Raw genomic sequence first — 27,667 nt, forward strand, 5'->3', positions numbered from 1 at the left:
CCCTGCGAGCAAGCGAGGCAGGTAGGTAGGTAAACTCAGCACTGGATGAGAGTGAGCCGCTGGGAGGAGAGAAAGAGGGAGAGAGAGGAAACGTGTGTTTATGTATTTGTGTGTGTTGGGAGAGTGCGTGTGTGTGCGCTGCTGCATCGCTGAGCTACAGAGACTGGAGGCGAGGAGAGCTGGAGCGTTTGTCCTTGAGACTGACTGACTGACTGCAGCTGTAGAACGGAGGAGCAGCCAACCAGCCGGTGGATGAAACTGACAGTAAGTGCAATAAGATGAGCGAATAGGGATGAAATAAGAGCAGGCTTCTTTTAATTGCAGCAAATGGACTAATGTGTTTTTGTTCCTGTCTGCTTAGAAACAGTCCAGTTTGGTGTTTGAATGGAAACAGAGGTGTGTGTGTGCGTATGTGTGTATGTGTGTGTGTGTGTGTGTGTGACCAGGTGAAGGTCTACTCTGCTCCCAGGTGAACTCATCTCTCAGCCTTTTTATTGGTTCCCTTCAATACTTGCTTTTCAGCTTGTGTAAGAGTTTATAAGCAGTTCAGTTTCTCAGATATTCAGTTTTTCTGCAGCAGTGTCCACTGTGTCTTTGTGTGTGTGTGTGTGTGCATGTGTGTGTGTGTGTGTGTGTGTGTGTGTCTTTGTGCGTGTGTGGCGTCAAGAAAGATGTCAGTAAACATAACATTGCTGTACAACTTCTCTGCTCTTCCTCGCCTCTTCTGTTGACAGATCGATATTAGTTCTTATTAGTGCATCTATAATTGGAAGTCACCATTGGCGACTCTCCAAAACGAGTCATTATCGTGTGTAATCTTGCTGAAAATTACATTTTGACCTGGTCTACCTCGGCGTAGCCAGGAACCAGCGAACCGTGCTCAGCGGGCTGAAGGATGACCGGAAGGTGGGGTTTACTTACAAGAGGACCCCAAAGCCTGGTGGTGTCGGGTGAGAGCGGGGATGGGTGGTGGGGGGAGGGGGCCATGAGGCAATTATGGGCCTGGCGTCACATTTTATCCGAAAGCAAGGAAATCCCAGCAGTGCCCTCATGGGTGCATCTGTATGATCAGATGAGGGAGGACAGGGAGGAACGGATGGCGACAGAAAAGAAGGAGGCGGTGGAATCGGAGAAAGATTATTGGCGTTAGTTCTCCATGGTGTGAGGCGGTGACGCGAGCTGAGACTGGCTCACCTGTGGAGCTGCTGACAGGATGTGTTAGGCCACGTTAGAGGAGCTGGCTCTAGATGGATGGGGAGATAGAAAGCCAGCAGGCAAAATCATAAAGCTGTGGTAGACTGTTTTTTTTAACCAACGTGACAGGATAGCTCTTTTAGTCTCCATGTATGTCTGTGCTGATTTGTTTATTGTAGACATGCTGACAGTGAGCCAGAGGGCTAAATTTGCCACCTGTGGAGATAAAAATGATATGATGAGATAGACTGCTGGTTGTGTGTGTGTGTGTGTGTGTGTGTGTGTGTGTGTGTGTGTGTGTGTGTGTGTGTGTGTGTGTGTGTGTGTGTGTGTGTATGAATGTGGTTATGTGAATGTGGTTATGTGAAAGTGCGTATAATAGTTCCTGACATCAGCAGTAGGTGTGTGGTGCTGACTCCCATGATTTTATGTGTGTGTTGGGCCCGCATCGGAGCCTCCTCACCTGAGACGGGTCTGGGAACCAGGTGTGTGTGTATTAAAGGAGAGGTAAAAAAACAGAAAGGATTTGTATGAAAAGTACCAATAACAACGTACAAATACTCCATTACAAGTAGTTTTGAATTGTCACAGGAAAAGCACAGGCGTAAATAATATAATTAACGATCAGCTGCTTTGATTTCAGGGTCCCCTCACCGGGACACTTGAATAAACGGAGCCATCGTTAGTGTTATTAGTAGCACCTGCGCTTTCCTACAATGACAATTCAAAACGAAACGTCGCTGTGAAAAAGGCCGATTATCCGGAGACCGGAGGATGACCTGTTAATCCAATACAGGTCGTAGAGAATATTGAGGGTGCTACAGTAATCCAAATTATGTTGTTAGGATAGGCTTGGTTACATAATCACCCTAAGAACCTTCAGAAGGGCACATGGCATAAAGAGTGAATGGGGGAAACAATCAAATGCAATCGACTCCATTATCAGGATAAACTTCAGTCACATTACAATCCCATTAAACTGGGTTGCACCAACATGGATAAATTCAATCTAAAATCAGTTCTAATCGGAGTTTAAGCAAAACTAGGTTTAAAAAGAGTAAATTCAGATTTAAAATTAAGAAGATTACAATTAAAAACTAATCTCAGTTTAGCAAACACAATTTTATTGATATAAACCAAAATAAAGTTGAACTAATATGTAAAATAAATGAATAAAAAATATATATATATTTATATGAATGTTGGCCGAATTAATGGAGCAATATAGTCTAATAATAGAAGATTAAAAAAAAACAGTACAGAGAGGAAAAAAGCGACTGCTGAGCAACTGGCAAGCAGTTTTAATGGATCAACTGGAGTGAAAGAAAGAACTTAATTATTTTTGCTCAATCCATCTCATAAAGGCAGCCATTTAAAAAGTTAAACCTCCTCAAAGTCCTCAAGGTTTAAAGTTAATACTAGATCACATTTTAAATTGGAATAAAACATTTTGGTGCAAACAGAATTAAATACAATTTAGGTTTAGAGAAAAAACTGAACTAACATTTAAAGAGGTTTTATCTAAATTTTGACAAGATAGTTTTGAAGTTTTAGTGCAACATGATTTCAAGTTAAACCAGCCCTAATAAAGCTTGTGGTGAGTTCACTGTAAAGAAAAGCTGCTGCGAATGTTAAAGAAATGTGTCCACTAGGGGGCAGTCCAGCCAAGTTATTATTAGGAAATGTAAACCAGTTGTAAGAGCCTGAGATTCTAGTGTTTCTCTGTGTATTTGGTCTCAGATACTCATAAAATTATCCCAAATTAGCCCCAATGAAATCCTGCCCGCTCGAATGCCTTCCTGTGCATATGTTTCCCAGCACTGACTCACTTCATCCCCATTGGGACCGTAGAATGTCCAGATAAGTGAAAACCATTTAAAGACCAGTGACCCTCCGAGGATAGCGGCAGCAGGTCCCAGTAGCACTAAGTGACATTTCTATGGTTACGTGGCTTTAAGTTTATCCCAGAGGCTTTCCCAGGTTTCTGGTATGGATGTCTGTGTGTGTGTGACCTCTGATCCCTGTACAGTGCGCTCCAGATCAATACAATGATCCTATTACAATCCGTCATTTAATCCATCATTTTATGTATCACTTCCCTCCCATTCATCTATTTAAAGACACCAAACTTTACAGTGTGCATACAGAATAAAGCTCTTCCATTTCATATTTCTCTATATCATATTCTTCCTCTTATGTTTCAGCTCCACCTTCTTCCTTTTCTCTTTCTCTACTTTTACTTCCCCCATCACTCCTTTTGTAGTGTCTGAGAGGTACTGTGTCGCTGCAGCGAGACAATGGTGTTTGCACATAGTGTCAATAGTCTTTCCCTCTGTCTCAGTAATTGATGGATGACTGTGAGTCAGGCATAAACTAAGCAGATTACACTCACTAGATCTGAGGGATGATGCTAATGTGTGTGTGTGTGTATGGTGGGGGTTGGAGTTGCAGAGTGACTGTCCAGTTTTGGAAGTCAATCCGACAGCCATCCCCAGGGGCTGATATTTGGTGGGTGTGAGTTCAGGCATGAGGAGAAAGGGGTGAACACACACACACACACACATGTGCGCAGGGTGTCTGTTTCACTAGTACTTTTCCTTTTCTTCAGAGAAAAGGATTCATGTGGTCAATAGCTGGCAGCTGGGTGCTCTGTTACAGGCAGCGTCCCTCCGGAGCAGCTATTGAACTCCTGTCTTCGATTCAGCCTCAGCGGTGTAAAAATATTATATTTTGATTTTTAACTGCAGCCATGCATGCTCAATTTCATTTGCTGCATTGAGCTTGTTTCCGTTTCTTCTTATTTCTGGAAAAAAAAGATATATTAGCTGAAAAACCATAACCTTCCATTATTTACGGTTTCAAAATAAACTTCAAAATAAACAGTGCTCTCTGATAGAAAAACAATGTAATAAAGAGACTATTTCTAAATCATCTCAAACAGATGCTATCTTTGACATTTCTGTCCTGAAATGTCTTGTTATTGACCAACATATTAGCCAATACCAATATGTCTGCTAACATTGGCAGATATGTTGCCATAGATTATTCATCTGTCTAGCTTGTCTTTCTAAAAGATTCCCAAAATGTTTTGTGCAACCTGAATTAGATACATGATTGATTAGTCGATATATCAACAACAATAATAGAACTGCAGTTACAAGCAAAAATGTCAAAAACTGGAGGGAAGAAAAAGCTTCTGAGATGTGAGGATTTTCTGCTTTTCTCTGCTTCATATAATTTAAAATGGAGTACAATTGAGTTTTGGACTGTTATTTGGTCAAAACAAGCTAATTGAAGATGTAGTGTTGGATTCTGGGAAGTTGTGAGGGAGGTTAGCCTAAACAATAATCAAATAAAACAAGGTTACATGCGGCATAGCGGGGCTTTGAGATAAATGCTAACTTCAGCATGCTGACATGCTCACAATGACATTGCTAGCAGGTTGGTGTTGAGCAAGTGTAGCCTAATGTTAACCATGTTCACCATCTTAGGTTAGCGTGTTAGCATGCTAACATTAGCTAATTAGCAGTAAACACAAAGTAGCTACAGCTGAGCTATTTAGTCATAAACCAAAGTACTTCACGTACTTAAATCTTGACATGAAGATGTCGCTAGATGGGAGAACAAAGTGGTGGACCAACCAACTGACAGACCTGCATTGTCATCCCTGGGGCCGCGCCGCTAGCATGGTTAAACCTTTGAAAGATTATTTGACTTCATACTCATTATTTGCATCCCTAATCTGAATTTATTCTGAACCTCTTTGATGATAACTGTTCAATCAACCGATTTAGTTCAGTGAGTGCGACTTCTTTTCAGTCTGTAAACTTTTTATTTACATTACCTCAAACAACATCAACCTTTGACATAGAACCACTGCGAAGTGAAACAAAAAGCTTTTATAAAGTGGCACAGAGTAATGAGTAAATTATCAGATAAAATAAAGTACTCAGGAGCGTTCAGGTCCTTCAAGTGGCTCGCCTGACGCCACTCTGGCTTGGCTCAAGTGTGCCTTATATTATTGTAGTGCGTCTCAAAACCACGCGGCCAGTGCCAAGGAAAATATCAACCATTGATAAAATTATTAATCTCAAATTTTGATTTCAACCTGAATATGTGAAAAACCCCTCAGCTTTGTTTGAGCAAATAAAGAATCCATTGACGGCAGCTGCCAAACAAAAAGCCACTGAGAGATAAGAGCCGCTTTAGCGTCAACATTCAGTTTTCTAAATGGTTTATAAAAGATAATTTCTCAGTGTAGATAATGTTTTATGTGATACATTAACTTAAGGAGATTTGATGCGATAGTAGCACTCAGTGTCTGGCTTTTTGTATTTTATAGTTGAGATAAAGTTATGTACCATTAGAAATCACACTCTCTTTATCTTTCAGGGGGTTTCATTCGTGCTCTCTTCCTTTGTGTTTGCGTGCGCTTGCGTTCGCATATTTGTTTACACGTGTTGCATTTCTGTGTATGTGGCTGCTGTATTTCTTTTGGCGATCTGTTTCATGTGGTGCGTAATGAGATAAGGCCCACTCCAGGCAGTCTGCTGTCTGGCATTTATCAGAGCAAGAGATTAGCGCAGGTGATTTCATTCCTGTGGAGGTTGGTTAAGCGAGGGTCAGGTCAGAGCACGAGCTCGACGTCATGTCGTCGAGATGGAAAGAGACAGACCGAGACTGACATAAAAAGAGCAGAAATTCTGAAGTTTATGAGTACCTAACTCCCTTTGACATTTGTGATGCTACAATATTATTTCACCATGTAATCATTTTGTGAATTTTTGGCTATTGTTTTCCGCCACCGTAAAAGACACAGGGTGCAATTTTAGCAAGTTTTTCTAGTGAGGAAGTTAAAAAATAAAGTTGGTCTCTCTATTATGTTTTGTTCTTTTGAAAAGAACCGGTCTGGAGTAGTGAGATACATTCCAGTGCTTGTACATTGATGGAGAACACATCATTGCTGTACCAAGACGATACTGTGTCATATATTAATTCAGAAATAAATGAAAAAGAAAATGTTTTATGCACTCCACTCTATACTGCATCATTTATTCAATGCTCTGTGGAAAGCACCCACACCGAGGCCTGAGTCGGGACCTCAGGGTGTACCACCATGATTTGAATTTGACCCATGAATTCTTTAACAAGGCTGAGCAGAGTGTTTCTGTGTGTATCTCCACACAGCCAAACACACAGTGAGGCTGTTTTCTGTGTGTGTGCTGGATGAAGAGGGATTTTTGTCGACATGGGCTCAACTGTGAATCTGCTTTAAGTGGATTAGGACGTAGTGACAACAGGTTGCATCTCACCCTGGGCTACTTACTGTAACTTCACTCTCATTGGAGAAATGGCAGTATAACATTAGCCTGAATTACTGTTTTATTAGTGTTATTATCAAAGTATTATCTTATATTTACTGGAGTCTCGTCAAATCAAATCAGGGTAAATTGAACAACATAGAGCCTTATTACATATATCATATGCAAAGTCCCTGATGCATCACCAGACAAAAGGAAAGCTACTCCAACAACAGGACAATATGAATTTGGACGTTGGAGGTTTAGCTGAGAGAAACTTTAAACTAAATTTGTACATGTTCTGTTTTCCTGTGCCTTGTTGTTTTAACAATCACATTAGATCTTGTCGCACCTGTTAACCATTTTTCCATGCCAAGCACTCCTTACTGTTATTCTTATTGTGTGTGCACTTATGTGATCACATTAAGCTCATGGCCATAGCTTATTAGATCAGATAAGTCAGCTAAGGGTACAAACTGTGTTCATATGTTCATTCATATCTGTGTGGGAAGATGCTTTTTTTTGTTTTAGACGTGGCATTGATTTAAAAGAATTTTTTTATTTTGGAGAACATTATTGAGTTTATTACATTCAGCATTTTCCCTCTATCCTAGCTCTTCCTACAGATCTGAATAATGCTGATGCATTATCGATTCATTTCTTGATTATATTTTATTATATTTATAGTGAAAAATGCTCATCACAATTTTCCAAGGTAATGCTTGTCCAGCGTTGCACACTGTAAAACATTAAAAGCATTTAGACAAAGTGCAAAAACTAAATCACATCCTAAAAGGACACTTAAATAAAGTAAAAAACAGTCATTATAATGCCAAAGAATATAAAATCAATCAACATAAAATAGAATAAGGCATAGTATGTCTTTGTATTTTTTGCACACTGGGACAGAGTTGCACTCTGAATCTCGTTGTACTTTTTGTATAATGACAATAAAAGGCTTTAACTTTAATAAAAGTTACGGTGCAGGGGAAGATATTTATATTTAGTAAAAGGCAGCAGCAAACAAAAAAGTATTTAAAAGAGAGTTGCAGTGGCCCTGCAGTTTTTTAGGAATTTGATCCTGATATATTGTGCATAAAAACACAAATATATTCAATTTATAATAATAGAAAACAGCAGCCTATTTACACATTTAAGAAGCTGGAACCAGTTTGTTTTTCCTTGATAAATGTTTATCAATGTATATATGTATATATTGTCTTTGGTGTGGATCTATTCATTCAATCTGATTTTACAGCTAGAAACTGATTTCTGATGGTATTTCTTTTATCATATTTATTTTTAAACTGACTGAGGTTTTGTAATATGTTGTCTAAATTGTTTTAAAACCTTTTCACACAAACACTGCATAGATCATTATACTCTTATAACATTTTTATTAAATATATACATAGATGGATGTAGTTTTTGGCACCATTAAATGACGGCAATTGTTTTCAAACACTATGATAAAAAACGTTCTCCTGCTATTAATGTGAGAATTCCCTTTTCCACATCCCCTTGTGAAGTTCTTTCTAAGAACCTCTGTTGTCATCTCCACCTGCCTCAGTGAGGGGCTGGCTCATTGGCTCAGAGGACAGCCAATCAGCTGCCAGCTCAGCGTTCTGGGGGAAGGCCATTCAAATGTGTGTGGCTGAGTATTCATGAGGGCCAGCTTCAGCCTGGAGACCCTTGTCACACACACAGCCAGCTAGTCACAACAGTCAGGACTTCAAAGGCAGCCAGGGTGTGTGAGTGACAGGAAGACAGACGCATGCAGGGACAATGAGAGGAGCTGTGAGTGTGATAGCACAGAGGAAAGAGCAGTAGATGGAGACAAAGTTTGGAGGCAGAGTAAAGAGAAAGTGACAAACAGTGCAGTGAGAGACACAGTTTATAGAAGCTGCAGAGGAGAGGGAGGAAAGAGATACAGAGAAATAGAGCAGGGAGACAGAAACAGACGTTCATTTTCTTCTCTACAGAGCATGGTGGCAGAGTGCACATGGATTTAGTCGACCTCTACCTCCCAGAGTGTTTCACCTACCACTCTGACACAGAGTAAGTACTTCCACGAGCATGACGTGTATCTCAAAATGAACAAGATGTAATAGCAAACTGAGCTAGAATTGTGTAAGATAAGGTTCTTTCAGATGTCTGATTGTGATTGTGTGTGTGTGTGTGTGTGTGTGTGTGTGTGTGTGTGTGTGTGTGTGTGTGTTTGCTTATGACTCAAAAGTGTCTGCTTGTGCTCACATATCTTCTGTTTTTCTATATGTGCAGCACAGTTATTATAAGCTGTATGCTTTTGATTTTCAAGTTGATTTGAATACTTTAAAGAGTTAGTTTCATTCATCGGGGTAATTTAAATCAAACTTATATATTATATGTTATATCAGAAAAACTCAAGAAAAACGAGTGTGATCGAGCGGTAAAAGTGTTTGCAGGACATTCAACAATTCAACTGCAAAGCATCGTCACTTTCCGTTTTGATCGTCTACTTTTACAATATTTGCTCATACACTTGTTATAATTTTCCGTCTCATTGTTTCTCTCAAAGGAAGCACATATGCCTCACATTTAAAATCATCATCACCATATATCTTTCTTTTGAATTAAGTCGATATAAATATATTTTCTTAACCAGTTTTAGGTCTATTTAATCGGATGATGATTTTCTCGATTAATCAATTAATCGTGCAGTCAATACAATGTCTGAACGCTCATCACGCTTTCCTAAACCCTCAAAACAGTCAAAACCTAAATATATTCAGTTTACATTTATATAAAGCAGAGAAGATTTAGTAAGTAGAGAATGTTATAAAATAAAAATATCTCAAAGTATTAATCGATGATCGAAGTAGTTGCTTAATATTCTGTTTATGGATTAATCAATTATTTGACTAATCCTTTCAGCTCTATTGAGGTGTAACGCGAAAAGATTTACGTGAATAAACGAAGATAAAGTTTCTTTCTCTGTGCTTTGGGGAAGCTGGTGTGGACGTTTGTTTGCATTGCTTACAGTTGTCATTGTTGATAGTGAGGGGTGAGTGGTTAAGACCAGTTTGAGAACAGCCCGGGACATGCAAGGCTGGTGAAAAGCTTGCCTAAATCAGCAGAAAGCCTGTGAAAAGATGTGCGAAGCAGCTGCTTGATTACCCCGGGACAGCTTTTTGATTGCCTTTTCTTTTCTGTAATCATAAAAAATCATGTTCATTATCATCACGGCTGAGCTTTTATCAGCTGTGGCGTAATCACTCTCGCTCTGAGAAAACATCTCACCGAGCACTGGAAGTAAGATTCCATGGCAGAGAAAGATGAGAGTTGGAGGCAGACAGACATGTGGACGTACAGGTCGGCTGATTGCTGGTGACAGAAGCAGCCAGATGAAGAATATGTAAAAAAAAAAGAAAAGAAAAAAGGCTGCGTTGGCCGCAGATGATCCGCTCCATGGCACGCTATCCATGTTTCCAGAGCCTGCAGGTCCAAAGCTCCAGCCACAGGCACCTCATCTCCTTGCTAACAGCTTCGTCCAAAGCCTGACTAAGGCTCTTACGACTGGCTGGGGTGCCCACTGATCCCTGCTCATCTCCTACTGGCTCATTAGTAAAAAACACTACTGAGACCCCACTGACCTAAATAACTGCTCCTCAGGGTTAGGGTTAGGGCTAAAAGGTCAGTCAGTATTTGTATTCTTGTCTCCTTGCATTTTATTCTCACTTTCCCAAGGCCTGATTTGCCTTTAATTCATTTTCTTTATATCTCTTGGTCACGTTCCTTGTTTCTTTCTGTATTTCCCTTCCCTCCCTTGCCTTCGTTTCCCTCTCCCTCCCTCCCTCCCTCCTTCATCCGCTGGGTCATTGTCTGCATTATGACTCTGCTCATTTGAAAGTGAGTGTTGCCGTCTCTCTTTTCTTTTCAACACCCCCAGGTTAATGAGCCACAAGCACAGCCCCTTTCTTTCTGTCCCTTCCCGGCTTTTTTCACACTCCCTCTATCTGTCTGCCTCTCTTGTAATTTCCTCCCGCCTCTCTTCTTCTCTCTTTCGGTCTCCTTGTCGTTTCACGCTGAATTTTTTGCCTTTGTTGCCAAGGTGCAATTAGAGTTGTTTTGGATACTGGGACACAAAGGGGTAAGGTACGATAACTTTGAATACCCATTGACACACACACACACACACACACACACACACACACACACACACCCTCTTTGATTTATCCCCGCTGCATGCCGCTGTAGGAGCTGCACCAACCGTCTTTTGATGGGCTTTTATTAGGAGTTGTAGATTAGTAATCTGTCAGAGTGAATATTACATCACATCTGATCACCCCCACTCTAATGCCATTTCATTATGAAAGCAAAACACCAACACCTCCCTCCTCTTCTTCCTCCTCCCTGTGATGCATTATAATGGGGGAGCACAAAGTATATCTTACTCCATATCTGTCAGAGACTTGACACAGCAATATGGAAGCCTGTGATGGATGACCAATAAGTAAACCAGTGAGCCACTTTAAAAGCAAACTGAAATCTCTTAACTGTACTGTTTTTATAGTCTTCAAAGTGGATTGAATGGGGGGGGGGGGGCAGTTGAAATGTCCTGTTTATTGGTTATTGAGTTCAAATGTACCTTAAGACAAAAATTCAGTATTATTGAGAATGTTTCAATACTAGCATTGACATGATACCCGAATGTCAGTACTGATGACAGAAGTATTTGTTCACAATTAATATTTATCAACAATAGATCAAATAACTTGGCGTAATATAAAAAAAACCCACAGCAAATTATCACCACAGACATCTTTATGGAACCTTTTAGCATCCTAAGGCTGATTGTTTTCCGCAACTTTATTGTTTACCGCTGTGATTGAGGTTGCGAAAGAGGGCAGGAGTTGGTGGAGACCAATAGAGAGCTAAAAGCAGAGTGCACATTGGACTTTCCAACCAAATCAGGCGTTGCAGGGAAACCGCCAGTCTTCCCATGCGTCAGATGCTGATAAAAACAAGAATCGTAACCCGACTTCACGCTGCAATGGCCATACAACCGTGCCGTAGTCCACCACCGCACAACCCTGAGCTAATCCCTGCTACGCCAGATTTGGTGTGAATCCAGCCTTACATTAGTCCGATCACCAAAGATACAACTCACGAATAATTGCTAATGTCTGCTGTGTAAATAAGCAAATATGTGCCAGCATGTACACCACCATGAAAACCTTATAAGAGGAAAATTGGTCAATTGTTGCACTAAGGGATGAAAATATAAATGAATGATGCCCCACTTAAGATAGCAGATGCCAGGATTATATTGCATTGAATGTTTGTAAACTGCTACTGCAGTTGCTTGGTTTTCTTGTAGGAACATTATTGGCTCTCTTGGTATCTTTACTTGTTGTCATTCTGTCTCTTACTGTGCGTCTGTTTTTGTGGGTTTGTAGAGGGGTCAATAGCGCGTGCCCATGATTTACTCTGGAGGTGGTTAAATGCAGCCAGTCTTTTTGCCTACCAAATGACTTGTGGCCAGCCACTGATTTACATGACAGGAAACCGACTGAGTTGGACATACACTTCACCAGGCCAAGATTAGAGTGTGTGTGTGTGTGTGTGTGTGTGTGTGTGTGTGTGTGTGTGTGTGTGTGTGTGTGTTTTTCTCTGCATGTGGAAGTGTGTGAAGCAGAGAAGTGTGTGTGAGACAACAGGGGTCTTTTTAAAGTTGGCCTGGCGACAAACATTTGCATACCAGTGATGTGTCGGGGTGTTTATAAAGACACTTGCTTTAAAATGTGTTTGTAAGTGTGTGTGTGTGTGTGTGTGTCTGTCTGTCTGTCTGTCTGTCTGTCTGTGTGTGTGTGAGAGTGTGAGAGTGTGTGAGTGTGTGTGTGTGTCTGTCTGTGAGTGTGAGTGTGAGTGTGAGAGAGCATGGAGCCTGAACATGTTCCTGATCACATGAATCTGAAGTGTGTGTAGAGAAGTGGGAGCCTGTCTATGGTTTTTATTTTTACATCCACACATGAACGCCTGACGCCACGATGTGAGTGAGTTAGTGTGTGTTTTCAGGGTGTGTGAGCACAGATCACATGCCTGTGAGCCTAGTGTACATCTCAGCTGGTTTCAGATGCTTTTTTTCTCCTTGTCGTGGTGACAGGGAGTCTGTTGTGGTCACATCTCGATCCAATAATAAAGTAATGATACACACTTTAACATGCAGGCAGAGGGAGATTTATTTCAAGCACTTATATTGAATGTATTCATAGAAAGTTAGAGATGTCTCTATTTGTGTCATTAGAAAAATATTTTGATAATTAATAACAGATAAAGCAAGGTATATTGTTCTTAAAACAAATGAACTAACACTATCATTTTTACTCAGTTATTCCATTTCAAATTTGTTATTTTCCTATTCAATGGATTATTTTAATGTGAACATTTTCTAACAGTAAAAAATAAAATAAAGCCGTTAACTGTTGTAGTGCTGCAGAGTAGTTGACAGGTCGAGTATGATGAGTAACTGAGAGACACAAGGAGACAATAGAGAGAGAAAAAGAAGAGCGCGTTTGGATTTTACATCATGGCCATGATGAAGCGGATGATTTCTGGTTTGACTACTTCCCGAGGTTTGCTCAAGCAATGTCCCTCTTTGAAAACAAAGCAGTGTACTGGACAGCAGTTTTGCATGTGTGGGGAATCACAAACGGCTGGTTTAGATAGGAGTGGGATGGATGAATGCATGAATGAAGGGGCGTGGACGTTGTGGAATCGGGAGACTGTATAAAGGAAAAATAAAGGAAAAAAACATAACCTCCTTGGCAGTGCATATATGATCATATGTACCGTAAATAAAATATCTTCTTCTCTTCTTTTCTCCAGACACCTGGGCAGGATGTCAGTGAGGGGCTTGGACCCTACCTGTCCCTCCACTATAAAGCGTGAGCCCACCAGTCCCAGCCCCAGCTCTCAGGGCGACGTCAGCCCGGCCCAGCCCAGTCCCGGAAGCACTTCCTCAGACACAAACTCCAGCTACGGGCCCCTGATCAAAGGCCACAATCACATCAATGGGCTGGACTCACCGAGCCTCTACGGTCACACAGCGGGGTTGGCCAACAATGGAGGAGCAAACAGGTTGGTGTATGCATTATACTGTCCATTATTGTGTGTGTTTAATCAGTCATTCCTCTTAATGTGTCCCCTTCACTTCCTCTCCACCTCTATACAGGAGGTTTGTGGAGGAAGGAACACAAGTGAAGTGTGAATTTATGTTGGGCTCGGTGGCCAAGCGCGTGTGTCTGGTGTGCGGTGACGTTGCCTCGGGCTACCACTATGGTGTGGCCTCCTGTGAAGCCTGCAAGGCGTTCTTCAAGAGGACCATCCAGGGTAAGAGAGAGACAACAACACACACATGAAATACATATTTAGGCTCAGCGATCAGAATCAGTTTTGTACTTCAGCCCTTTTTCCAACTGGACAAAAAAAAAACTACTTAACAACCAATTTTGTCTTCAGATGGAAAGCTTACATTCAGAATTCATTTCCGGGACAAATGACTCTGCAGTAGTCACGTGTATCTATTGGCTCCAGCTCTAATCTGGCGTGATGCTATGTGATGAGCATTCACGTGACTATATAATAACTAAAATCAATAAGGACTTGTACAATTATTATAACTTATTAACGTACAAAACATACAATTAATATGTTCTCCTCAAATCCACCAAACTCCAGTCAGACAGCAGTCAGTTTTCCTCGCTGATCATCGTAAAACATACTTTAAACAAGTTAAACAGAAACAAAAAACTCATCAAAACCATCTTTGTTAGTCTTTCTGCTGTTCCAATAATCACCAACTCTGGGTTGAGAGTTTGAAAGAGAGACAGTAACAGATGTAAAAAAGAATTAACCACTGTAACATTTTCCCTGTTTACTAACCCTGCTTTCCGTCTGTGACGTTGAACAAGACACCAAAAAACAGAAAGGCTTACACATATTTTTTAGCAGGTTTACCCGTTTAAAACACATATACGTGCTAATTTTGGTGAAAAAAGGGTATTAGTAACAGTGTTTATTGTGCATGGCTGATAATACCTTCCTGCATCATTATGCACTTGTTTTACTAGCAACATGGTGCAGATGCAGTCTTTTGTTTTGGTATAAACAAACCCAATCAGTTAGCTCACAGATTCCACCTCCTGTCTTAAACTGCAGAAGGGCTTTGAATAAAGACCTGTTTGCTAACAGCTGATATGCGGTTAAACTTACAGCGCATCGTGTATATAGTCAACATGTTTGAGGTTAGCCTTTAAAGCTTCAGATAACATATAGTGCTGAATGTGCGCGCATTCGCTTCACCCCTGAAAGCTGTTAGTGGCAGCAGTATTCAGTGTGGGTGTATTAAAAGGATTGTCCTGTGCTCTGTGGGCTGGCGGCCCAGGTCAGGACTCGGCAGGCTGCGATGTGTTTAGGCCTAAAAGTTGGCTACTGTAATGGGTTCAAAGGGCAAAGCAGATGAACGGCTGTAAGATCAACCGGGGAGATCTGATGTCTGGCTCATCAGATACTTCCTGTTTCTGATCAAGGGTGGCAGCTGAGAGCGCCTGCAATTGACTGAATGCCATCGGGCTTAACGCACACTTTTGGCCGCCATGGCTATTACTCCCAATTAGGTGTTGGAACCACGTGTTTCTGTATGTGATTGCACTGATTGTGAGTTAAAGTTAATGGTGAAAATGACTTTTTTTGAATTATGTGTTTTTAAAAGTGTACAAATCATAAGATATAACGTTTATCCTCAATTCATCTGTTTCCTCAATAATCATTTAAAGGTGCACTCCACTGATTTCACTCATCAGTTTACTCGTAACGGGTCAAAGTGATGTCATGTCAGTTTCTGCTTGAGATTACAAATGTATTAAAGCGAGGCACAAAAACTGGAATTTAAAAGGCAGGGACAGTCTAATGAAATGCTCTTTCCTGATGCATTATGGGGAGTGTAGGATCCTTTGATATGGCGGCATAAATCACACCAGGAAGTCCATTCTTTTTTTATCTGTCTCTCGTGAGTCCTTTAACTTTATGGAACACTTAACTGCCCCTTTAAGTTCTCTTGTTTTGACACATTTTAGTGAAAGTCAACTTTTGACATGATAACTATGCATCTCAATATGAGAATTTTGTAAGAATTAAATCAAGAGATGATGAACGATAATGTTGAACTTTTGCTCCAATGATATTTTGAAAAAAACTTTTTTTTAATCTTCCTCTCTTCTCCTCCAGGTAACATTGAATACAGCTGCCCAGCATCCAATGAATGTGAAATCACCAAGAGAAGGAGGAAATCCTGCCAGGCCTGTCGATTCGTGAAATGTTTGTCCGTGGGCATGTTGAGAGAAGGTCAGCTATACACCAACAAATCACTTTCACTCCTGGGTCAAAACATTGTTTGAGTTGCTTTTTTTCTGGGATTGATCGGTTGGTAGTCTTGGCTGGAGTTCAAACCTTATCCTTAAGACAGCTGAGACGGAGAAAAAGCACACAGAGGGTGAAGGCTAACACAAGTCTGACTGAAACTTCTATGTTGTGCATTCCTGGAAACAGTACACCGATTACCAACTGAGATTCTCTAAATGTCTCACCTGATAAACCGGCGACGCCATGTACTGTAGTTCTGAAGACTCTAGTGAAACCTAAAACGTTTGACAGTTAAACTTCAGCCCCTTAGTGCCAGCTGTGATGTGTGTATGTCTGTGTGTGTGTGTGTAGTAAACACAGAGCTGAACAATGCGTAGCCGTGTCTTTGAGAGGGAAGAGAATGCTTCTAACTGTTCAATTGTGTCAGTCTTTGCTTCACCAGTGCTTCTCCAAAATAGCTTCTGGAAATCTGCCAGCGTGTGTGTACGTGTAGGTGTGTTTGCAACACTGCAGCAGCTAAGATAAGGGAACAAGTTGTTACTAAGGGCTCCTGGGACACAACAAAAAGAAAAATTTAAATGTAGGGACTTTCAAAAAAGGTGTGAGATATTTTATTTTACAAGTGGGGGATTTAATGAGAGTTTATTCCCTAACCCAGCCTATTGCTTTGTGCTGGACGATAAAGTTTTTTAAATGTCTAAATCTGAGTTATAGACACATTGGTGCCTTACACAGTGTAAGTATTGTATACCCATGTTTAGACTTAATTAGGTTGAATACATATAAAATATACCAAATTCTTTTAGCGGGCTTTCACATTCCCACATAATTTGTACAGCTAATTTCTACGATGCAAAACATCTTGACATATGGTTGAAAATATGGACTGAGAGTGGTGACATGTATAAGAGTCTGTGACAGTGGTCAGGTGCTCCTTTGGTCTGACTGTGTGCCAGTCTGGTGACATAGTGTTGTCCAGATTTAGAAGTGACTCAAAAAGGAAAACGTTAGCGACCTCCTACTGTACCGGCCACTTGCTGCATGCAGTGTTGGGCCTAGAGATGATAATAAAGAGGGGAGAGCAGATAAAATGTTTGTGGGTGTGTCTGTGGTGGGTACAATGTTAGGACAGAGTGATAATAAAGGTAAAGATGAAGCATTTAAGCTTACACCATTTAATTCCTTGAATAGTTATAGAAGAGGGAAGAGGTGAGAAATGCTTGCTTACTGCTAGCTGTCAGTTAGAAGCTTGTTAGCTCGGTCGCTAATGGGACAAGCTACGTTAGCTTCCTTCATTTTGGACTTCTCGGCTCTCTATTCGACGGCTTGCTAATGGTCAACTGCGTGAATTTGCGGGTCAGTTATAAGTTATATTACATGACATATTTGGAAGATAAAATAAAAAATAAACCGTAACATTAGCCAATAACCCAAACCGTGTTTTATAAACATTCAATAAAGTCTACAGCGCATATCATAGTTGTGCGCACACCGTTTTATTACCATCATTTTGGGTGCACTCAGTTTTGCAATTACTATCACAAGTATAAAGTTATCGTAACCAATAGAAATGGTGGCTAAAACTATGAAAATAAGATCCCAGTTGTAATAAACTGAAATGATTGTTTAATCCCACCTACTCATCTCCAAACACACAGCAGCATCTGTTTATTGCTGGTGTGTGTGTGTGTGTGTGTGTGTGTGTGTGTGTGTGTGTGTGTGTGTGTGTGTCTGTGTGTGTCTGTGTGTGTGTGAGAGAGAGAGAGTTATGGATACACAGAATTATAGTATCTTTACACGCGTATCAGTTTGTGTATATGAGTTTGTTTAAACACATGTCAGCCTGCACACACCTCTGTGTTTGTGAGTGTGTCTGTGTGTCTGCCATTTTTCTAAATTAGCTGCTTTTAATAGGGTAGGGGCATCAACAGCATCCCAGTCCGCCTCTCAACCCCCCTCTCCTCTCTCCGCCCCCTTTTGCTTTCCCTCCCCCCTCGTAAATTCCTCCAGATGCCTTGTGGGATTTCTGGACCTCCGTGAAATGCGAACTGCCCCTCGTAACTCCCGTCGTAAGCGTCCTCGTAACGCGCTTCATCGTGTCTCGTAATGCCCCTCTTCCCCGGAGAGGCCGCAGTAAAGGCTGAGACAGAGGAGCTGTGAGGTTTAATGGGAAGAGTCAGAGCCGTATTAAATTCACGGCTAAAAGACATATAGACCCCGGGCAGGATTTGATTAAGCCCTGTTTAGTGCTCAATACTGTAGTTGCTGTCGCTTCTAAGGGCAGTAAAAACATGTATGTTGGCAAAATGTGTGCAATACTTAAAAAAATACAGTTTATTATACAGATGTAATTGTGTGATCCGGTTTTTTAATGGTTTATTTTCCTAGGAGATATGGCAAGTAGTGCAGCCATACCTCTGTAAAGTACCATCCTCTCCTTTGTCTCTTCTTAACCGTTTCATCCGCACTTCCTGCTACCGGTTAAGTTATTTGGTCTCAGGTGTGTTAATCATCCTGCCTTAATCTGTATTCTGAGAAACACAGAACAGTGAGACTATGTGGGCTTTTCACTGCCAACTTTCCAAATCCTTTTAATTTAAGAAGCAGTGTGCAGGGAATCTTACGCCACAGTGGCGTTGTGTACATTTGTCACAATATCTGAGAAGCGTGAGATTGTTTATACTGAACACATGCTGGTGGTAGCAGTGATGGAGGCTAATGGAGTGGGGGTGGGGGGGGTAACCTGTTATCTGCTCCACTGTATGTGTTTTGGGAACCTGTAAAGCCTCCCATCTGAAGATCCAATAGAAGGCTGAGCACTGAAAGTGGCAAAAAATAGATCAATGTCTGAGTAGTCCGTGTTTATCGAACTCTGATGGGCTGTACAGAAGAACAGGGAGGTGTGTGTGTGCCTGTTATCCACCAAAGCTATTCTTGGCCTTTTGGTTGTCAGCACATTCCACTATGAAGAGTTACACTTAGCTCTGATGTGTGTGTGTTTGTATAACTGTCAGATCTGAGCACAAACACACACAAATGTACCCGTATATATTTCCGACATATCGAGTGACCAAAGTTGTTTGATTTAATCCAGTGTTTGCCAACAGTTGATGTCAAATCGGATGTACAAGTAAGCGCCCTCATCTCTTATCTCACACCCGGGACTGGCACCTGCCAAGTGGCCAGGATAATCCACACTTACTATTTGCCCCTCATGACATCAACAGAGGGTTAGGGGGCATTGAGTTTACCCGACCAACCCTTCTTTAATTCCCTACTCCTCTTGTGAGTACGAGCTCTTCACTTCTTAATTTTAACCCCAAGACTGCCTACTCACGTTTTTACCAATCGTTTAACCAAATGTGATCCACAATCGTGTGTAAGATCATTTTAAAAACTCATCAGCGCATGACATCTCCTGTCTTGGACTGGCTTACAAGTTATATGTTTGTCTTGCTTGATTACAGTAGATTCTGGACTGGACTTTGGGCTGATGGTTGGTTGAACGTTGGTTTTATGTAATTGGTTGTTGGAGCTATAATTTAAATTAAATGGGATTCAAACTATTTATTTATTTTTGACAAAAACAATCCCAACTCAAGGACGATTTTCTAGCTTTTTCTGGAGCTTCACTTCAACCACTTCATCTTGGTCCGTTGTCATGGATCTGTTGACATCTTAGCTCAGTAGTTCGATAACACTTTTAGGACTTTGTGTCAAAGTTCATGCTTGACGTTTGAAATGGTTTGACAAAACAATCCCAAAAACACAGAAAATACAAATCCCCGATGTAAAATATCCCAAACTGTAAAGGGTTAAATTGAGATTTAGATTGAGAAAATATAAACAGTACTGTAATAGGACGTTTAAGGAGGTGGCTCGGTAGGGATCTTGCAATCAAACCTTTTGGAAGTTTTATAACATAGTATGATATTTCATAGTCGACTTGTGGACTAGTTTGTTGTCTTACAGCAAAGATCATGGATCAGATTCTCACACCATCGCTTTGTTATGAGAGGCCTTGTCTTTCCATCCTACCTATCTCTGTTCATGGTACGTTAACTAATAAAGCAGAAATTCGATAACAAAATTGTTGTTATGGTAATGGATTAACTATAAAATGACACAAAATAGCTTTTCAAACCAATGATGCGCAAAACTAAGAACCTTTCAACCCTACGACACATTTTACATGCCTGATTAAAAGGACATTATGTTATTTAACGTAGATGTTCATGCATGCTCTCCATAAATATCCGCATAAGTAAGAATAAGTAGAGGAGGAAGCAGGCTCAAAGGGATGAAGTGTCACTCTGAGGTGTCAAGTGGGCAAATAATACCCTCAGAGTGGCTATTATAGATCCATCCAGGGTCACTATGGCCTCTGTGTGGATCGGATAACCCGACACCACTACTGAAGGCTCCCTGAGTCACGTTCACACTCGCTGGACACATTTTCTTTAGAGATACACCTGGTGACTGTTACTCTCAGCACGCACAAACATACAAACACACACACACACACACACACACACACACACACACACACACACACACACACACACACACACACACACACACACACACACACACACACTCACACTCTTAAAACCCATCACCATGGTGTCGAGGCTACCACAATGCTCGTTAACGTGAGCAGTTGTCATCGGCTGCTCTGAAGTCGTTGGGAGTCGTGTTACAGGATGCGTGCTGCTGTGCCAGCATTAGACATGTTGCGTTCATGTCTCCTTGAGATTGTTAGGACATGAGAGCAGATGATTGGGCGACATCCCGATGGGTCAGTATGAAGCCTCTTTCTGGTAACTGATTACTTATGTGAACTGCAGTCAGTGTTCGGAGTCGCTGTTGTCATCTACGCTCTTTTCACCAATGCTAATGAAATATGATGAATTAGGGGTTGTTGTATTTATAAATACTCTCCTATTCATAAATTAACAATATTATTAATCCTTTATTTCAACAAATTCACCATGATCTTACTCTCTAATCACACAATATAGATGCATTTTTATGCCTCCGCGCCGACGTTAGCCGTGGCCATAGACAATATGTGTTCGGGTTGTCTGTCCGTCCGGCGGTCCCATTCTTGTGAACCTCATATCTCTGGAACGCCATGAGGGAATTTCTTCACAAATTGGACAGAAACGCTGACTTGGACTCCAGGATGAACTGATTAGAATTTGTTGGTCAAAGGTCAAGGTCACTGTGACCTCACAAAACACATTTTTGGCCATAACTCAAGAATTAGTGTGCTAAGATAAACTGACAGACGTCAACTGTAAACTTGACGGATTGGTGGCAATTCTAGTTAATTATAAAATCAAAGATGAAATATATGTTTTAATAGTGTGACTGTTACGCCAAATGCATCATTAATGTCCTGATGTTTTGTGTTTCTGAAGGTGTGCGTCTGGACCGGGTTCGAGGCGGCAGACAGAAGTACAAGAGGAGAATAGACGCTGAGAACAGCCCGTATCTGCACCCGCAGAATGCCTTGCCTCAGAAAAAAACCTGTAAGTGTACGAAGAAAAGCGTCCAATAACTGTAATTCATAATGAACGTGACTGTAGTACATAATTGTTGAGTCTATGATGGATTGTTTCATTGTAGATATTAGAGGCTGTGGTTTTATCTGTGTGGTGGTTTGCGAGTTCAAATCTCTGTGATGTGTTGGTGTCTGTCGTAACACTTCATCATTTTTATGGCTCGTATTTGCTAATGAGTTGGCGTTAATCAATGCCAACTGTAGTTTTTAAAGTGAGACGTGGGGAAGCTTTGAATGAACGTAATGAACTTTGTTGCCGACCTGTGAAAACCATGTATCTCCAAAACTTCATCTTCTCACAAGCTAAAGAAAACAGCCACATTTTCTTTTCTTTTTACATAATACCATGCAGTTTTTTTTCAGATAATCAGTGTGGGGTTGGTTTATTTAGCTTTAGAAATAAAGATGTTTTCTCAACCCATAAAGTAGTGCTGCAACTAATGATTTAATTTCATTATCAATTAATCTGTGAATATGTTTTCTCAATTAATCAAATATTCTTTTCATCAATAAAATGTCAGAAAATAGTGAAAAGATTCCATCCCAGGTTCTCAAAGTCCAAGGTGATGTCTTTACATGTCTTGTTTAGTCAGTCCAAAACCCAAAGAAATTCAGTTTAATTGAAACGGGCATTATTAAAATAGTTGTAGATCATTTTTCTTTCGATAAACTAAACGATTGGGCGACAAATCGCTGCAGCTTTAGCGTAAAGGAACATTTTATCCTTTTTAAATTAAATCACCAAATTTGGACATACATGGTTTTCACTAGACAGCAACACAAGTTTCCGATGGTATTTGTACGCATGTGTTTAAATTGTTTTATTACATGTAATTGATTAGAAAAAGGTGGTTATGATAATCTAATGTTATCCTCTCTATCTCTCTCAGTCATGGTTGGCGGTGTGATAGAAAACAAGGTGGTGTCTCTGCTGCTGGTGGCCGAGCCAGAGAGCATCTTCGCCATGCCGGACCCCACCGTACCTGAGAGCGACATCAAGGCTCTGACCACGCTGTGTGACCTGGCCGACAGAGAGCTGGTGGTCAACATCGGCTGGGCCAAACACATCCCAGGTACGATCAGTCAGTCAGACAGTTGTTCGCTCACACACTCCACCGCAGACATTAGCTCACATTAAGTCTATAATCAGATCAGAGGAGGAGATTGTTGTGAGTTGCCAAGATGCCCAGAGGAGAGAGGGCATGCTGTCGCGGCTGTGTGTTATCTGTCTCTTGTCCTCTCTTGTGTGCGTGTGCGTATGTGTGTGTGTGTGTGTGTGTGTGTGTGTGTGTGTGTGTGTGTGTGTGTGTGTGTGTGTGTGTGCATGTGTGTGTAATGCCCTTGCAGACAAAATGTGTGTTCCTAATATATCAACCAGATGACCAGTGGCTACCTGGAAGTTTTAATTAATTTGCTGGGCTGCGGCCGGCTCTGAATTACGGAAATCCTCCTGACACTTGAAACAGACTTAGCTTCTCCTCTGACACAGGAACAGCAGAAGGGATGTCTAGAGTTTTTTCCCCCCCTTTGGATGAGACGGTGGAAAGGAGAGAGGAAGTGAATTCTGACAGCTTAGTGGGATTAAAACGCTGGTATGCAGCTACGTCGGCGGTTGTAATCGTATGCGGTGGCAACAGAGGTTTGCAGTTCTGCTTTTGATACTTGGCTTTGGAAACCTTTACAACACTCACAAATGAAAAACTGAATTTATTCAGAGGCACTTTTCACACTTGGGAATGTGTGATCTGGGCCACCCTCGGTTGTGAACTGCTCTCAACTGATGTTGATATCTTACTTTTTTTTCAACCAAGAGTCCAAAACCCAAAGAAATTCAGTTTGCAAAGGTGTAAAACGGAAAACAGCAGCAGATTCTCACATTTGAAAAAGCTGGAATAAAATAATTACTCCCTGTTAAATTGCTGTTATGTTAAGTGACAACAATTTTGATAAGTGATTAATCATTTAGGCCATTTATTGAGCGAACATTTCAAATATTCACTGCTTCCAGCTTCTCAAATGTGAAGATTTGATACTTTAATACTAATAATAAACAAGACTTCACCTCAAGGTTCTGACATTCTATAAACTAAAAGCTTTCTACCAGTTGATAGGTCATTACAAACCTCAAAAACACCCCAGAAATGTATTTTATAGAGTCAACCCCAAAGTTTTCAACAGCAACAGGTTCCCCAATAATGAAATAAATCATCATTCTCCAGCAAACACCAGTTTTTCCCTTGAACTGAAGCCCTGACTGCTTTATCAGCTGTGGTTATCCACACCCAAAACATCACCAGGGTATCACCTGGGTTTTTTTGTTGATGTCCTATGATTGAGATGCTTACAAAACAAACAAAGTGTGTGTGTGTGTGTGTGTGTCTATGTGTGTCTATGTGTGTGTGTCTATGTGTGTGTGTTCTTGTATCTCTACTATATTTGTCCCTGTGATTCTTGGACATGAAGCAACCATTTGAGTGTGTGTCGGTGTCCCTCATCAGCATTTCCATTGTTCTGTTAGGAAAGGAAGAAGAGCATCACAACCCCCGCTCGGCCCCCCCCCCACCTCCCCAGGCCGTCGCTGTCTGCCCCTTTCCTCCCGTTGTCGGCTCTTTACTGTCAGTGCGCGAGACAGACATAGTGCGACTGATGGGTGTATTTGTAGCCGTTTGCCAGTGGAGGGTTTTGCTGGGAGAGCACCGGTACACACAGCAGATACCCACCCGAAGGGAGAGCGAGACAGAGAGCCATGTATTCATCCGGACTGTCAAGCAAATTCTATTTCAAGTTTTGAAACGTCACCAAAAACAAAATGCAACAAATAGTGCACTTCCATCAGGCTAGTTGAGGCAAATAAATCATTTTAATCTTCTTAATTAAAAAAACAGGAGAGGATTATAAAAACCTGATCGGCACGTAGGTACTGTTCATTAGTACATTAGATAGATAAGTGAGATAGATATCACTCTCATGTCTGTACAATCAATGTGATGCTGGAGCCGGCAGCTGGTTAGCCTAGCTTAGCATTAAGACTAGAAACAAGGGGAGAAACAGCTGGAAAAATTCCAATTTGCTATTTTATGATACTTTTACTTTGAAGATTTAGAGGTTTGCTGGTAGGTGGATGTTGTTACTTGCAACAGAGCAAGGCTAGCTGTTTTCATTTGTTTTCAGTCTTTATGCTAAGCTAAGGCTAAAGCTGCTGACGATAGCTTCATACTCAACGAACAGATACGAGTGTGGTATCAATCTTCACATCTAACTCTCGACAAGAAAGAAAATCAGCATATGAACATATTTGTGGCAATTAATTAATAATTAAGTCCTTTATTAATTATAAATATCAAACATTCACTGGTTACACCTTTACAAACACTGAAATTAGCTTTCCTCTGTTTGTAGTCATTATAAAACATATATTTGTTGCTTTTCCAAATAAATTGAATACATTACTTGTACTCAGATAACACCTGATGAGCATATGTATTTACTTTTAAGATTCTATAGACTAAATTTAAATTAAAAAAATCAAATCAAATGTAACTTTATTAATCAAAGAAGGATTTCATTTGGTCAGAGATGCAAAAGTCCACACAATAATATACAACAATTATTCATGAGAATAAATACATTTAATTTCTTGTTTTGGCAAAAAAAAACGACACTGTTGCCTGAAAACATTGAACCTTCCGTGAACCTTTGCTTTTTCGATTTAATAGAAAACGACGGACAGAAAGACAGGGGCAGAGAGGCAGAGAAAGAAAATGAGTAAGAGATAAAGAGAATTATAATGAAAATAGATAGAGAAATGGGAAAAGTGAGAGTGACTCGAGATGAGATCACGGGACAGAAGAATCATTCAAGGAACAGGTTGAGGAAGTAAAAGAAACCAAAACAGCTCAACAAAGAAAGAAAGGTAGATAGAAGAGACACACACACGGAGAATGGATAGAAAAAAAAGAAAAAAAAAGACTGCCCCCTCCTAGCAGCGTAATGGCCATGTCACATCAGCTCTGGATGAGTGGCAGGCCACACGGCCCCCATCGCTGGGAGAACCAGGGTCCTGGGCAAAGTGGCCGAGCCATCTGAGTTCTTTGCCCAGGGGGAGGTGAGTGTGATGGGGCTACTGTCCTGGCTGCTCCCCCTCCTCTGCGTCCGCTTTTATCATGCAGATTGACGGTGATGTGGTCTGAAGTCTGAGGGCCGGACTGGCAGATGAGCTGGCTAAAGACCAACTGCCCTCTTTGCTTTCGGCCTTTTTGAGTCCGTACTGCAAGTTGGCTGTCAAATGTGTGTGTTAAAGACGACTGTGGTGTGGCTGGAAGTATGTTGCTGTTGATATGATACATCTAACACTGGCAAGAGAATTCTCCCCGAATGTCAGCACTCCTTATCGCCCTTTGCTTCGTCCCTCTAAAACACGCTCTTTCCTCTTTATTGAAGGTTAAACCGGTATTTTACCTTAAAATATATCAATATATTGTCTGATACTTCGTCACACGGGCCACAACACACACATTCACACAGGTCTCTGTCCCTGATCGATGGTCCAGTGCCAGAATACTGATCCCTATCGACCAATGAAATTGTGCACAGACAGCGTTTCCAATCAATCAGGGAGCTATAGTGGGGAAACGGGCGCCACTCACATCCCCGCGGCGATTGTAAAGAGCAGTGGATCCTGATAACAATCACCGATGGTGTCAAAAACACAAACGCCTCCCCCGCCTCCCCTCGCTCTGTAAAATCATCTGTTTAATTACAGTAAACGTGCGTGTGAGTGTGTGTATGCGGGTTTATGTGGGGGACGTGAGCAGGTTTAATCATGCTCCGGTGGGGTGTAATTGTCAATCAAAGTGGGTGTGTCCCACAGAGTGTAATTAAATTCACCCCCTATTCACTCCCTCTGTCCTTTGTTATGCCCTTTGCAATGTGGTCTTCTTATGCAGGAATCTGTAATATCAATATTATTCAAATGAATACAAATTATTATTAAGATGGAAACTGTGTGAAATTACTCATTTAAATAGAAGTAGCAGGTTGAGGGTATTTGGATACAATACAAGAAATAGTTCAACCAAATTATTTGAAGGTACTCCAGCGATTTGGGAGAAAGTTGGGAGACTTGCGAGGGACAGATTAAAATAATTTTTGTTGTAGAAGCTGAAATATCCCGACTTTCATTTGACCTTAAATGCACATTTCTTTCAAACTTCATTCTGCAAGTTTTATACCAGGTTTTATTGTAAAATATTTGTGCCAAATCCAAGATGACCCTGAAGACATTATATAGCTGTTTTTACAGGCCTAGTAGAGGACTAACCGTGACAAATAAACTGACCTTTATGCGTAATATGCAAAGTGATTTTTCAAATCTTTCTTTTCTGCATCTCTCTAGGCTTCCCCTCCCTCTCTCTGGCTGACCAGATGAGTCTGCTGCAGAGCGGCTGGATGGAGATTTTGATCCTTCGAGTTGTGTTCCGCTCACTGGCCTTGGAGGACAAGCTGGTGTACGCTGAGGACTACGTCATGGACGAGGAGCAGTCAAAGCTGGCCGGGCTGCTCGACCTCAACAACGCCATCCTGCAGCTGGCGAAGAAGTATAAAGCCATGGGTCTGGAGAAGGAGGAGTTTGTGGTCCTCAAGGCTATCGCGCTCGCTAACTCAGGTATTAAGTTAGTTATTATTATCCCCTTAGGCTTTGTATCTGCACAATGTTTAGTTATGATAGCATGTTGCTCCATGGATGTCAGTCGGTTCGCAGATTTGGTTCGGACTGAAATATTTCAATGAAACTATGTACAGACATTCATGGTTTGGTAAATGTTCCTCTTGCACCACCAACTAAAATCTTGAATCAAGCTTTTTGAATTTCTGCTTTTACTTTGTTAAAAAAACAATTTTATCGCTTTAAATTCTATGACATACCATAATCCCTCACTTCTCTCTCTCCCTATAGACTCCATGCAGATTGAGGACTTGGAGGCAGTTCAGAGACTCCAGGACGTCCTACACGGGGCCCTGCAGGACTACGAGGCCACCCACCACCCAGAGGACCTTCGGCGGGCCGGCAAACTGATCATGACCCTCCCTCTCCTCCGTCAGACGGCTGCTCGTGCTGTCCAGCACTTCTGCAGCATCAAACAGGACGGCCGCGTGCCCATGCACAAACTGTTCCTCGAACTGCTGGAGGCCAAGGCCTGACCCG

At 41.2% G+C, this 27,667-nt stretch overlaps 1 protein-coding gene across 2 annotated transcripts; it reads left to right on the plus strand.

Moving 5' to 3' along the window:
* The first annotated feature begins 16 nt into the window (after positions 1-16).
* LOC115003998 (estrogen-related receptor gamma-like) lies at positions 17-27,663 on the plus strand. 2 transcript variants are annotated; one of them, XM_029425955.1, is made up of 8 exons: positions 17-264; positions 13,362-13,613; positions 13,708-13,865; positions 15,762-15,878; positions 21,320-21,430; positions 22,353-22,535; positions 26,858-27,127; positions 27,419-27,663. In XM_029425955.1, the coding sequence occupies exons 2-8, from the start codon at positions 13,375-13,377 to the stop codon at positions 27,661-27,663; spliced, it is 1,323 nt and encodes a 440-aa protein (XP_029281815.1). In that variant the 5' UTR covers positions 17-264; positions 13,362-13,374. The 2 variants fall into 2 exon arrangements, with proteins under 2 accessions (XP_029281815.1, XP_029281816.1); XM_029425956.1 differs by having other exon boundaries at positions 13,711-13,865.
* The last annotated feature ends 4 nt before the right edge of the window (positions 27,664-27,667 follow it).

This window comes from Cottoperca gobio, chromosome 24, assembly GCF_900634415.1.
Source record: "Cottoperca gobio chromosome 24, fCotGob3.1, whole genome shotgun sequence".
In the NCBI taxonomy this organism is placed as follows: domain Eukaryota; kingdom Metazoa; phylum Chordata; class Actinopteri; order Perciformes; family Bovichtidae; genus Cottoperca; species Cottoperca gobio.